This window comes from Mesoplodon bidens, assembly GCF_964165515.1.
Source record: "Mesoplodon bidens genome assembly, chromosome: 2".
NCBI lineage: Eukaryota > Metazoa > Chordata > Mammalia > Artiodactyla > Ziphiidae > Mesoplodon > Mesoplodon bidens.
The window spans coordinates 80,388,121-80,400,668 of NC_138177.1; the positions used below are offsets into that span (position 1 = coordinate 80,388,121).

Genomic DNA, 12,548 nt, shown 5'->3' on the forward strand with positions numbered 1-12,548 from the left:
GCAGGCTGAGTAGTTGTGGCGCATGGGCTTAGTTGCTCCGTCGCATGTGGAATCTTCCCGGACCAGGGCTCGAACCCGTGTCCCCTGCATTGGCAGGCAGATTCTTAACCACTGTGCCGCCACGGAAGTCCGATTTTTGTAATCATTTCTGAGGAAACTGGATTGTGTCACATATTTTCCTATGATCTTGGTTTTGCTGATACTGTTATTTTTAAGGAAATAAGAGTAACAAGTATATAAGTTTTAAAAATGTGTACTTAAGCGTATGTAAATGTTTCACTTTACGCTGAAAAAAGTCTAGCTATGGAGTTTAAAATTTAATCAGGCAGGAACAATGAAGCATCAGGTGATGTCTCTCCATTTTTATTCTCTCTTTCTCTTTGTTGGACGACACCTTGGAGGATACATGCAGAGGTGTCACTTACCCACTGCTGAAATGAACTGGGCTGGAACATGCCAGCCATTCTTTATCAACGATGTCAAACAGTTATTTTAGGCAGAGAATTGGAAGAGCCATTTTTCCTGTTGAATTTGCAGTGGGAAATTGGGGTGATTGAATGTATGCCTCAAACCCTTTGGTCCCAACATTCCTCTCTCCCTATTCACTGTGATGAACGTTGTCTTGAGGGCTGTTCATTCCAGTGGAAATATCACAGAATCATCTGGGTTGGAAAAGACTTCCTGAGGTCACCTGACCCCATCTGGTAAACTTAACGAGGGATTCCAACATCAACTCTCCCAGAACAAAGCTGTTTGTTAACAACTCCCATATCCCCCATAGACCCCCTTTGCATTCTAAGTCTGTTTTCTCTTTTGTCCTTCAGTGAAATAGATTATTAAATTGATCTTTCTGCTATGCAGTGTGTATGCCTGTACACACATGTCTGTAGATCTTTAAGATTAATTTTGATTCTTCCCTGCTGTCTTTTACAGCGCAATAATCCCATTCCATTCTCTGTATATAGTAATGTTTTTTATGAAAAATAAGATATTTTCATGAGTAAATTTTGACATAGGATGGGATTATTGCAGACTGTGTTTTTTAGCTACGGTGATGGTTAATTTTATGCATCAACTTGGCTGGGACGGTAGGTACACAGATATTTGGTCAAACATTATTCTGGGTGTTTCTGTGACAGAGTGTTTGGATGACATTAACATTTAAATTGGTAAACTTTGAGGAAAGCAGATTGACCTCCATAATGTGGGTGGGCCTCATCCAGTCAGGTGAAGCCCTGAATAGAACAAAAAGACTGATTCCCCTGAGCAAGGAGGAGTTCTCCAGCAAACAGCCTGCAGACTGGAACTGCAGCACCAGTTCTCCTGGGTCTCCAGTCTGCTGGCCCACCCTGTGGATTTTTGAGCTTGCCAGCCTCCATAACCACATGAGCCAATTCTTCATAATAATTCTCTTTCTGTATACACATCCTATTTGTCTTCTTTCTCCGGAGAACCCTGACAAATAGCGTGGGGAAAAAAGACAAGTATATGCCCCAATTTATTTGGCTGGCTGTTTTTGAAGTGATGTTTTATATTAAAGAGATGGAAAGATCACTGGAGAAGCCATCAGAAAATTGAGATTCTGGCCATAATTTTTCTAGCAAACTGCCTTTCAGTCTCTGATCTGGTCACTTTCCCTCTCTGAGCCTCAATTTCCTGTCTGTGGAAGGAGTTTCAGCAAACGGATTCCCAAGTATATGATTCCACGACATACAAACATTGAACATTTGAGCCAACTACTGAGGAGTTATCTGAAGACAATTTTTCTGAGGACTGCCCAGGTGCTAGATGAAAAAAGACGCTGAGGGGCTTCCCTGGTGGCGCAGTGGTTGAGAGTCTGCCTGCCGATGCAGGGGACACGGGTTCGTGCCCCAGTCCGGGAGGATCCCACATGCTGCAGAGCGGATGGGCCCGTGGGCCATGGCCGCTGAGCCTGCGCGTCCGGAGCCTGTGCTCTGCAACGGTAGAGATCACAACAGTGTGAGGCCCACGTACCGCAAAAAACAAAAACAAAAACAAAAACGCTGAGGCTGTACACAGGTAGTGCTTGTAGATGATGCCAAGCAGAGGAGAGAAAAAAATCTTGAACAGAAGTATTCCCTGTGCATCAGGTAGAATATTCTATTTTAGTTAAATGTAAAATCTGGGACGAGTAAATGCCTGCACGAAAACCTTTAGCTTCTGTGCCTTCTTATCTGAGGGCAGATGGTCTAACTTTGAAGGAGCTTAGAATCTGTCTCTGCATTGCAATAATTCTTATTTTGTGCAGGACTTGTGGGGTGGTGGCAGAGCCTTGGCAGCTGTGACAAGCTGAGGCCCTACAGCCAAACTGAGGGGTCCTGGCCCAACCATTAGACAGGAAATGCCTGACCCCAAGGACATATGTGCTATTCTTGACCATAAAGATTGGAAAGAATCTCAGACTAGCTCTGGTCAGTGGGGTTGTAAATGGATTTCTCTGTTGCCTTGGTTTTGAGCCTGTCTCTTTTTTCAAATTGGGCTTCCCTCTCCAGGTAAAAAAGCAGTCACCACAAGGAGGAAACCATATTATTTTAGCTTCTCCTGTCTGGAGAGTGGTCAATACTTAGCTGCAGTAATCTTTTAGCTCTGTCTGAAATTACCGTGCACCTCATGCAGCAGTCTGCCACTTGGGAGGTTGGCATTTGGGGTTGGACAGTCTGGGTGTGTGACTGGGAAGTCAGTTGGCCCTTGGGATGCAGACACATTCACCCTGTTCACTGGAGGCATCCCCTCCCAGTATGGTGAGGTGGAGTTCTTTGCCCTTTTCATTCTTTCTGACCACAGGCTCACCCATGAGGATGCAGGACTCTGATGCCTGTATCCCCTGAGAGGCCGGTTGACTGTTTACCCAGTTGGTGCCTGAAGACTGACAAATGATTAACCCCCCGGAATCCCCAGTTAGACCCCAGTTATGGTCATGAGTTCAGCCTTTAGAGCTGCAGACTTAAATTGTTTTTCCAGCATTCTGCGCAGCCGGGCGCCCCTGCCGGACTCTGCGATGGAAACCCTCCCTGGGGAGAGAGTGGTGCGCAGGGGGCGTGGGAAGTGAAGGGAGGAAGCACTGAGGGCTTCGGGGGAGGCGGGTTCTGAGCCGCGCCGAGGTAGGGAAGGGACCGGAAAGGAGCTGCAGCCTGGAGGAGGCCGAGTGGGAGCCGCTCCTGGCCGGCCGCCTGGCCGCTTCCTTCCCCTGACATGACAGGCCCGCCGGCCTGGCTCCCGGCCACCTGGCAGTGGCTGTGGCACATGACTGCCTATCCCGCCTGGGAGGGGGCGGGGAGAGGTCTGCTCTCAGGCGGTGGCTCCCCCAGCCTGGCCATCCCGCCTGCCCAGGGGCCGCAGGTGGGCCCGCTCCTCTCCGGGGGGTACGCCCTGGCCAGCTGTCCCCTTCCCGGGGAGTGGGAATGCCAAGCAAGGAGCCAAGAGAGGCTGGGGAGAGACCTGACAGTACCTAGGAGCTGTGTCACCTGGAGCTCAGCTGGCTGAGCCTCAGTTCTCTTCACGTGGAAAACAGGGTGGATGACCCTCGGTGCTCACCCGATGGAATTACTGGAGTCAAATGAGAGGGATCCGCTCCAGTGCAGGGTCAGCTGCATTGGGCATCCCAACGGGAGACGACCGGCAGCAGGGGGCTGTGAGCGCCGCACTCCACCACTCCCATTCCCGCCAGCAGGGGGCGTGACACGGGAGGTCCTGCGCACGATGCCCCAGAGAAGGACGGCCAGGGGCTCATCTACCAGGAAGGTGGGGGAGAGGTGTGTGCTTGTGGGCATCAACGTCTTGGCAGGAAGCGACGTTGAATCCTTAAAGTGGTGGCGCTTTTGCTGTTGGAAAGGAATGGGTTTTGCGTTTCTATCGGTCCAGAGGGCGCTGTTGGGAGAAGGTGCCAAGAAGCTCAGGCAGGTTAAGTTCTGATTCTGGCTCCGTGGCTGGCTCCACTTCCCCTTCCCCCACCTCATTCCCTCTCTCCCCGCTCCTTCCTTCCAACATACATTATCACATTTACTTCCACTCTGTAGCAATATCTTCAGACTGATCGGATTCGTCTTTCTCAGGGGGTTGAGCTTGTCTAGAAGGCGCTTGAGCCTAGTGACTTTCTAGAGTTAGAAACATCACTCTTTTCTGAGTTGGGGGAGGTAGGGGGAAAGGAACATGAAAATATTAAAGGTTCTAAAAACTGGAATTTGAGCAGTCTCGGAAAAGTTGGCTGATCCTACCCTGATGGGGTCTGCGCCCTAGAGAAGGGTTTGGAGGTGGTGGTCTTGGGTGTTTGGGAAGTTAACAGCTTGCTGTGGGAGTCAGGTAAACGAGCTGGAGTTGAACATGTCTAACGAAACTGACAGTGGTGCCTCCCTGGATTCATGGTCCTGCTTGTGGCATGACCAGGAGAAGAGGACTCGGGCACATCCATACCCAACCTCCTCATTGAACAGAAGCCCAGAGGGGCAAGTACTTACTGTAAGTCACACAGCACAGTGTCTTTGGTGGCCAAAACCAGCGCTGTCCTCATTACTGCTAGTTCAGTGATTAGAACCAGATGCAGAATGGATCTTACTTGCCTGACTACTCCCACTATTACCTCTGTTTGGTTTTCCCCCCTGTAAACTTGTACCCCTTCTTACTGGGGCGGGGGGAGAAGAGCTCCCTTATAGATGGTTTAAAGTCAGGATTTGTTGGACCACGCATACTTTAGACGAATACTTCCCGTGTGCAGGATGGGTTATCAGCATCTCCAAACCAACAAGGAACTGAACCTTTTTCCCTCTCCCCACCTCACCTAAACAGCCAGCCCCTCCCTGGTTCTTGTCTCCACGTGGTGGGCTATTCATTAATAGAGCCTTTAGTGGCCAAGCCAGAGGAAGTTTTTTGTTGGTACTTGCCAAACACCATTCTCGGTGAATATAGCTGTGAAAAGGTGACCCCCAATTTGAGAAGTGTGGGTGTGTGTGTGTGTTCTTTAATCAAGTCATTGCCATAAGTTTCATATTATAACTACCATTTATTGTGTCTCTGCAGTGTGCCAGCTGCTTTTACATTAACCTTATGTGGTAGGTGGCAGCATGCTTGTTTTTATGGATGCAGAGTCTGAGGCTCAGCAAGGTTGAGTCACTTGCACAAGGTGAAGTCGCTGACAAAGAACAGGATTTGAACCCAGGTCAGTTTAGCCACAAAGCTGTCACAATGTCCTGCCACCTCCTCATTAGCCAACCCTGGCCTTGCCTCAGAAAACATGTTGCTAGTTCTTATTTTGAGAATGAATGGAACAAAATGTGCCTAGATAGCTAGTGACTGACAGTTCGGTTATACCGGCGTGTAGATAACATTTCTGCAAATTAAGTCTTCTAGGCTGAGCTAAGCACAGCTCCTGTCTGTCCTTGTCTTCCTTTTTGCTGCTTTTGAATAACTGTAGGTTTTCCTATAATGTATTTTATCACGTTGAAAACAAAGTTGGCATATTTTGCTGATAATAATACATCTTTATTGTAGAAAATACTGATGTTCACAGAAAGGAAAAGTTATCCCAAACAACACACCAGCTTCTGGTTAAGAATGTGGGTACTGGAGCTGGACTGCAGGGGCTTTGTCCCTGCTGTGCCACTTATGATTTGTATGACCTTGCTAATCGCTTAACTTAAGTGCTTAGTTCCTCGTCTCTGAAGTTGAAAATCATACCCTGCTTCATTGGGTTGTTGTTAAGATTAAATGATGCAAAGCCCCTAGAAGTGACCAAGAGATATTTAACATTTTGATAAATAATCTTCTGCTTTTCCCCTCTGAACCTGTGTAGACATGTGTAACTATAGGCTGGGGTGCATATACTAATAAGCAAATGAGATTATTTTTAAACCAGCTAGTTTTCATCTAATAATATATTGTGACTACCTTTCCATACCTCTAAATAGCCTTCTCCGTTACTTGATAGCTGCCTAGAATCCTATGATGTGATGGTGTGAATGGAGCTGAATCCATATTGTGGGGCATGCAGATTTCCAGTTTTGCACTAACATAATGCATTTTAAAACGGATTTGAGTAGATGTTGTACCATGAATGTATCTCTCTAGGCAACAGGAGCTTCCTACTCTTTCCAGAACATACCTAGTCCTCCCTCCCCTGGTGTGAATAAGGATCTGGACATGCTCCCTTTGGGAGCTCAGAGCCTCCTTAATCCTGAGTGGGGCAGCATTGTGAACTTCATAAGACAGTTCTAAATGGGGAACTTACTCAGATTCTGCCTCTCCCTGCTCTCCCCACTTAAATCTAAAAAAAAAAAAAAAAAGTTTATTTATTTAATATCTCTGGTATGAACTATCTCTTGGTTCCCAAGAAATCACAAATCAGAAAGTTCCCTTGTTCCATTTTTGCTGTGTCTGAGGTGATCTCTAAGAAGGTGCTCTGTCCTTCTTAAAAGGGTTTGGGGTAAAACCTTAAGCTTTCCTGCTTCCCAGGGTAGACCATTATATCCTACCCTTCATGGTGGAGGGCTGCAGTTACTTCTGTACCATTCTGGGTACCATACCCTGCCATTTTAGTTTTATGAATTTCTGGTGACACACTTATTTGATTTCCTTTACTTTATTGATAAAATTCTTCTTGCTGGTCTTAGATTGGCAGAAACCATTGATTAGGTCCCCTTTAAGTCCCCCTCCCACCTCTCCACTGTTTTCAGCCACTAGCAAACCAACAGGTCACATGTTTGAAAACCTCCTACCACCCATTTTCGGGGTGTATTATATCTATGCTGACTCAAGGGCTGTACTTGTCTGTAGAGTCTGAGCTCCAGGAGGCAAGAGGGTGACAGGTAGAAGTGACTTGGGGTCAATAGTCCCTTGCGGGATAGACCTCTTAAAAGGTTTATGGCTTTAAAGGGATTTACTCCTACAGCCTAATCCTGAGTGTTTGGGACCTGGCATTTTAAACAGTTATACATTCTAAAGGGACCAGCTGTGTTCCAGGACACTGCTGACTGACCATCCTCAGTCCAGCCATTTTCCTGTGATGTTTAAGAGGCAGGCTTGATGTTTCCCTCTAATCTAGGGAGCATATCATCAGCTCTGAGAAAGGATATAATGTGCTATTTAGGGCCATGAGTCTGCCAAAATTACGGAGAGGCTGGTGTGTCTTTGAGGTGTGCTGGAATGGCATCAGGACTTAGAAAGAGGAATACTGTGTGAATTCCACATTTGGACTACTCAGAGTATCGAGTCCATGCCACAGTATTTTCCAAAGTGCTTTTTAATGTTTCCTTCTGACACCCTCCGTGTGTGAAAGGTTATGTAGCATTATCCTCCTTGCACTGATGAGGACACAAACAATGAGAGGTTAACTGACTTGCCCTGGGCTGCAGAGTAAGGCTGCTGCCCGTAACTCTTGCTTTCCAGGCCGAAGAGTCACAGAGCCAGGGCTGCCTCTGGGAAGCCCTGTCAACAGAGGCAGGTAGGAAAAGCCGCATGCTCAGCCATATTCTTGCTAGTCCTGTTTGGGGACTGCCAAGGCAGAGAGAGAGCTGGACACTTCAACGTCGGTCCAAGATCCTTGACCTGTAAACTGTTTTGCTGCCTTGAGCTGAGCTGTAAGAGTGATAGATGGCAGATGTCAATTATTTTTGGCTCAACTGCCCAGTCTTGGCAGGGCGCCCTATACTTTTGAAACGTAAACCTGCCATCTACAAAAGGTTTAGGAATCTGATGTCATTGTCTCCCTACAACTCACACGTTGGCCTGTTCTGTAGAGGGGTTACCAGTTGTGCCAGGGGACGTTCCTGTTAAGGGCTCTCTACAATTAAAGTATATAATAAAGCAAAATATTTCCTCAGGCTATAGAGATGGCTTCTAACACAGAGGGTCCCTGCATCTCTTCCACACCCACCCCCCCAACAGACCTACTAAAGCTTGAACTACTTGGGTCACTGCTCACAGGAAAGCAGCAGATCCTCACTGGAGCCAGGATGCTGCTGCTGCTGTTGGTGACACAGCCTTAGATAAGAAGTTAATATACCGATGCTTTTGTTAGTCTTGTGTCTTCAATGTACTTTTCCTCTGGTTCCTTAGAGGCCCCCTCATAATTAGCTAAAATCCTCACAAAATTGCTGTGCGTTTGAGGAGGGCAAGCTGCCCCTCCCCCCCAGCTTTACTGAGGTATAATTGACCTCAGTAAATAAAATATTGTATACAAATAAAAATTGTATCTATGTAGAGGAGGGCAAGCTTTAACTAGAGTAAGGAACTCATGGAACTTTGAAGCATCACAATTGGTTTAATTCCCACTTTACTGCTTACAAGTTAGCCTTAGGCTAGTGGGGTCTTCTTTTTGAGCTTTAAGTTTTCTCATCTGTAAAATGGGAATACCACTGTTACCCCACTGTTAAAGCTATAGAGCCATGTTAATAGAATAATCCACTTCATATATGGAAGCAGATGGAATTGTAGTCCAGTGAGAGTTGACACGTGCATCATGAGTTGCCACTGTTCCTCTGCTACCCAGACCAGCCTCCTTTTCGCTCAGTTCTGTTTACCTTAAAGCGTTGAGATGGAGCAGAGATCTGCTATCTGGGGCTTGGAACTCTGTACATTTTATTGGACTGTGCCATTGATTTTCACGGAAATCAAAGCCAGACCTGGTAGGGGGATGAGGCCAGACTCACGTGACCTTTATCTGTGTGTTTTGTCTGGAGCAGGGATCCGTGGTCACCTCCCTTGTCCTGTTCTTCCTGGATGGAACGAGAAGATAAACGGGGCATGTGTGAAGCCCAGGACTCAGAAGACAAGGGGCTGGGCTCTGATTTTGAGAACTCTGAAGACAGGGAAGGGGACCCAGAAGACAGAGGAATGGGCTCTAACCCACATGATGCAGACAAGAGAGAATGCCACCTGGAGCAGGAGATGGGCTCCCACCCACAGGATGAAGCTCTAAGAGGGGACTCAGAGGAGAGGGAACTAGTGTCTAACATCTGCACAGGTGAGGAGAAAACAGCAGTTTCGGTGGAAGTTGCCCTATTCACATTTATTTCTAGCTCCTTCAGAGTGATAACCAGGGACAGCGTTCTTAGGAGGCAGCTCTCTAGAGGACACCATTAAGCAGATTCTGTACGATCTTAAGCCTGAGGAATATCCTTTTCATCAGTCTGGTCTGAGGCGGGCTGTACTGGTAAACATGGGGGAAGAGGGTAACTCACAGGTGTGCACTTTACAGCATACAAAATACTGCCATCAAGTAACACTTGTAACAGCACAAGAGGGAACACAGGTAGCATTGGGACCTACGTCCTGGCGTTGTGGGAGAGTTAGATGAGTTGCTTAGCAGAGATCCAGATGTTTACAGTTACAGTCATCCTCCCCCCTTGCAGATAAATAAACACAGTGGTAAGGGACCTGCCCAGGTTCATGTGGCTAATACCCAAAGTGCCCAAGGCCTCTCCTAAATCCCTGGCTATTCCTGATCTGGAAAGAGTAAACGCTGGGCCTCCATCCGCTTCCTTGGTTCCATCTTTGGGCTTTTGTCGCTTTATCCTGCTCTGTGCATGCCTTGGGGACAGAAATGAGCTGAAATACCTTATGATCAGGGCCGTGAGGTTACATTCCTTCCCCAGGACACCTCCCAGACCCCGCTACGGCCCTCCCTTGCAGTGAACAGAGCACGTGGTCTTTCACGTCCCAGTAACTTTCTTGGGTGTCCTCTGCTTGGGGATAAGCAGCCAGAGGCAGACAGATGTGTGTTCTGGATCAGCCTCTAAGTTGGACTCACCAGCTCTAGGCCCTGCACTCACCTCCCCTTTTTTCCAACCCCCCACCCTCCTTACACAGTAAAGCCCTTAGGTTGGGGTGTGTTTGGTTTGTTGTTCCACCTTAAGCGGTTGCAGACTCACCAATCATATTTAAAAACTCAGTTCGATACAGTACCAAACGTAAGGTAGATAGATAGTGGGAAGCAGCCACATAGCACAGGGAGGTCAGCTCGGGGCTTTGTGACCGCCTGGAGGGGTGGGATAGGGAGGGTGGGAGGGAGGGAGACGCAAGAGGGAAGGGATGTGGGAACAGATGTGTATGTATGACTGATTCACTTTGTTACAAAGCAGAAACTAAGAAAAAAACAAAACTCAGTTCGGCGCCTAGTTAGGCCGGGTGGTCTTTTCTTGTGGTTGGCTGGAGTGGCCTTGTCTTTTGAGGCTAGGGCCTTGAAAGGCATTGGTGGCTCTTGGATGTCTTACGAGATCCCAGAGAGTCCCACTTGGCCCAGACTTGACCATCTCAAGCTGACTGTCAGGACTTCAGGTGGCCCTGGGGAACAGAGCCTCAGGTCCAATGGGTGGGGCCTGGGCCCGGAGACAGCTGCCTGAAGAACTGGAAAGCCAAGGGGGCAGGTGAGCTCGCTCTCCTTTAGGCCTTCCCCAGGAGTCGCCAGGTGGGAAGGAAGCTGGAATTGGGGGTGGAGGAGACAGGGACCTTGGAGAGAGAGTTTGAGAGTCCCCGGGGGAGGGGATTACCCCGTGGCCCACCCTCTTATTGAGACGGGCTTCCTCTGGGTTTACCTCTTGAGCGCCCAGTATAGTCACCCCCACTGCCGCCTTTTCTGTTGCAGAGGGGCTGCTGAGCGAGGAAGAAGGGGTTGCTCTCCGTGAGGAAGAGGATGACCAAGCTGGAGTAGCTGAGATGGCGATGTTCGCAGGGCTGTCTGAGTCCGTCGGCATTTCCCGGAGCCCCCAGGAAGAGGAGGAAGAGGAGCAGCCGCCTCCTGCCGTGCTTCCCTGGAGGCGGCACCTCTCCCTGGGGAGTCGACACCGGGGTGACAAGCCCGCCCACCGCCGATTCCGCCGGCTCCACCACCCCATGGCCATGGACCTCGGGGAGCTCGACAGCCTGATGGCCAGCATCATGGACGCGCCCACCATCTGCCCCGACTGCGGGGAGAGCTTCAGCCCGGGCTCCGCCTTCCTGCAGCACCAGCGCATTCACCGCCTGGCGGAGGCCGCCGCGGCCGCCAGTCTGGAGCCCTTCAGCTTCGCTGGCGAGTGCGGCGGGGTGGTGGGGATGATGGGCGTGGGCGTGGCGGGGGGCTTCGGGGCGGGGCCCGCGCTGGCCCGGCCCCCGCGCGAGAAGCCCTTCCGCTGCGGGGAGTGCGGCAAGGGCTTCAGCCGCAACACCTACCTGACCAACCACCTGCGGCTGCACACGGGCGAGCGGCCCAACCTGTGCGCCGACTGCGGCAAGAGCTTCAGCTGGCGCGCCGACCTGCTCAAGCACCGGCGCCTGCACACGGGCGAGAAGCCCTACCCGTGCCCTGAGTGCGGCGAGGCCTTCAGCCTCAGCTCGCACCTGCTGAGCCACCGGCGGGCGCACGCGGCGGCCAGCGGCTCGGGGCCGGCGGCGCTGCGGCCCTTCGCCTGCGGGGAGTGCGGCAAGGGCTTCGTGCGCCGTTCGCACCTGGCCAACCACCAGCGCATCCACACGGGCGAGAAGCCGCACGGCTGCGGCGAGTGCGGCAAGCGCTTCAGCTGGCGCTCGGACCTGGTGAAGCACCAGCGCGTGCACACGGGCGAGAAGCCCTACATGTGCTCCGAGTGCGGGGAAACCTTCAGCGTCAGCTCTCACCTCTTCACGCACAAGCGCACGCACTCGGGTGAGCGGCCGTACGTGTGTCGCGAATGCGGCAAGGGCTTCGGGCGCAACTCGCACCTGGTGAACCACCTGCGCGTGCACACGGGCGAGAAGCCCTTCCGCTGCGGCCAGTGTGAGAAGCGTTTCAGCGACTTCTCCACGCTCACGCAGCACCAGCGCACGCACACGGGCGAGAAGCCCTACACGTGCATCGAGTGCGGCAAGAGCTTCATCCAGAGCTCGCACCTGATCCGCCACCGCCGCATCCACACGGGCAACAAGCCGCACAAGTGCGCCGGCTGTGGCAAGGGCTTCCGCTACAAGACGCACCTCGCGCAGCACCAGAAGCTACACTTGTGCTAGGGTTGCGCCCAACGGAGGCTGCGTACGGGGAGGGGGGCGGGGGGCTAGATGTCCTGGGGACAGACCCTGTAGAAAGAAATGGGGAAGGGGGGAGGGGCAATCGGAGAATGACTGGGGAGCCTTGAGGTGTCGGGGGTCCTGAAGGGGAGGGTTGAGTAAGACTTGTTCTTTCGGGGGTGCTGTATTTTGCCTGCCTCCTCCCTAACGAAGAAATGTTTGGGAGGTGTGGTTGAGCGTGGCGACGTCACCACATACACGCTGTGGAGGATGAAGAGTGTGCAGGAGCAGGCACTTTGAGGACCTTGAGGAAGGGGAGTTGGGGGGCGGGGGAGGGTACAGGATGACAGGCAATAGAGTAGCTTGGGCAGTGATGGCCTGTGGGAAGCGGGGAGAGCGTGTGGTTGGAGTGAGGGTTACGGGGTAAAGTGAAAGGCGGGTATGAGTAATTCTGTCCTGGTTTCAGCAGGTATTAAGCCACTGTTTGCCCTGTCCCCACACATCAGCTATAGTCCCGCGAAAAGTAGAGGAACTTTGTCCGTCCTACAGGAGTGGATATTGGTGTGCTCTTCCCTTCC

At 50.7% G+C, this 12,548-nt stretch overlaps 1 protein-coding gene across 1 annotated transcript in view; it reads left to right on the top strand.

Moving 5' to 3' along the window:
- ZNF697 (zinc finger protein 697) overlaps window positions 1-11,995 on the top strand; it is a gene marked incomplete at its 5' end in the record, with an annotated part of 52,049 nt that extends 40,054 nt beyond the window's left edge. Inside the window, 2 exons of the mRNA XM_081258430.1 lie at window positions 8,694-8,974; window positions 10,595-11,995. Coding sequence (XP_081114556.1) covers window positions 8,694-8,974; window positions 10,595-11,973 — 1,660 coding nt within the window. The 3' untranslated portion in view covers window positions 11,974-11,995. The remainder of the gene's footprint in view (window positions 1-8,693; window positions 8,975-10,594) is intronic.
- Between the last annotated feature and the right edge of the window lie 553 nt (window positions 11,996-12,548).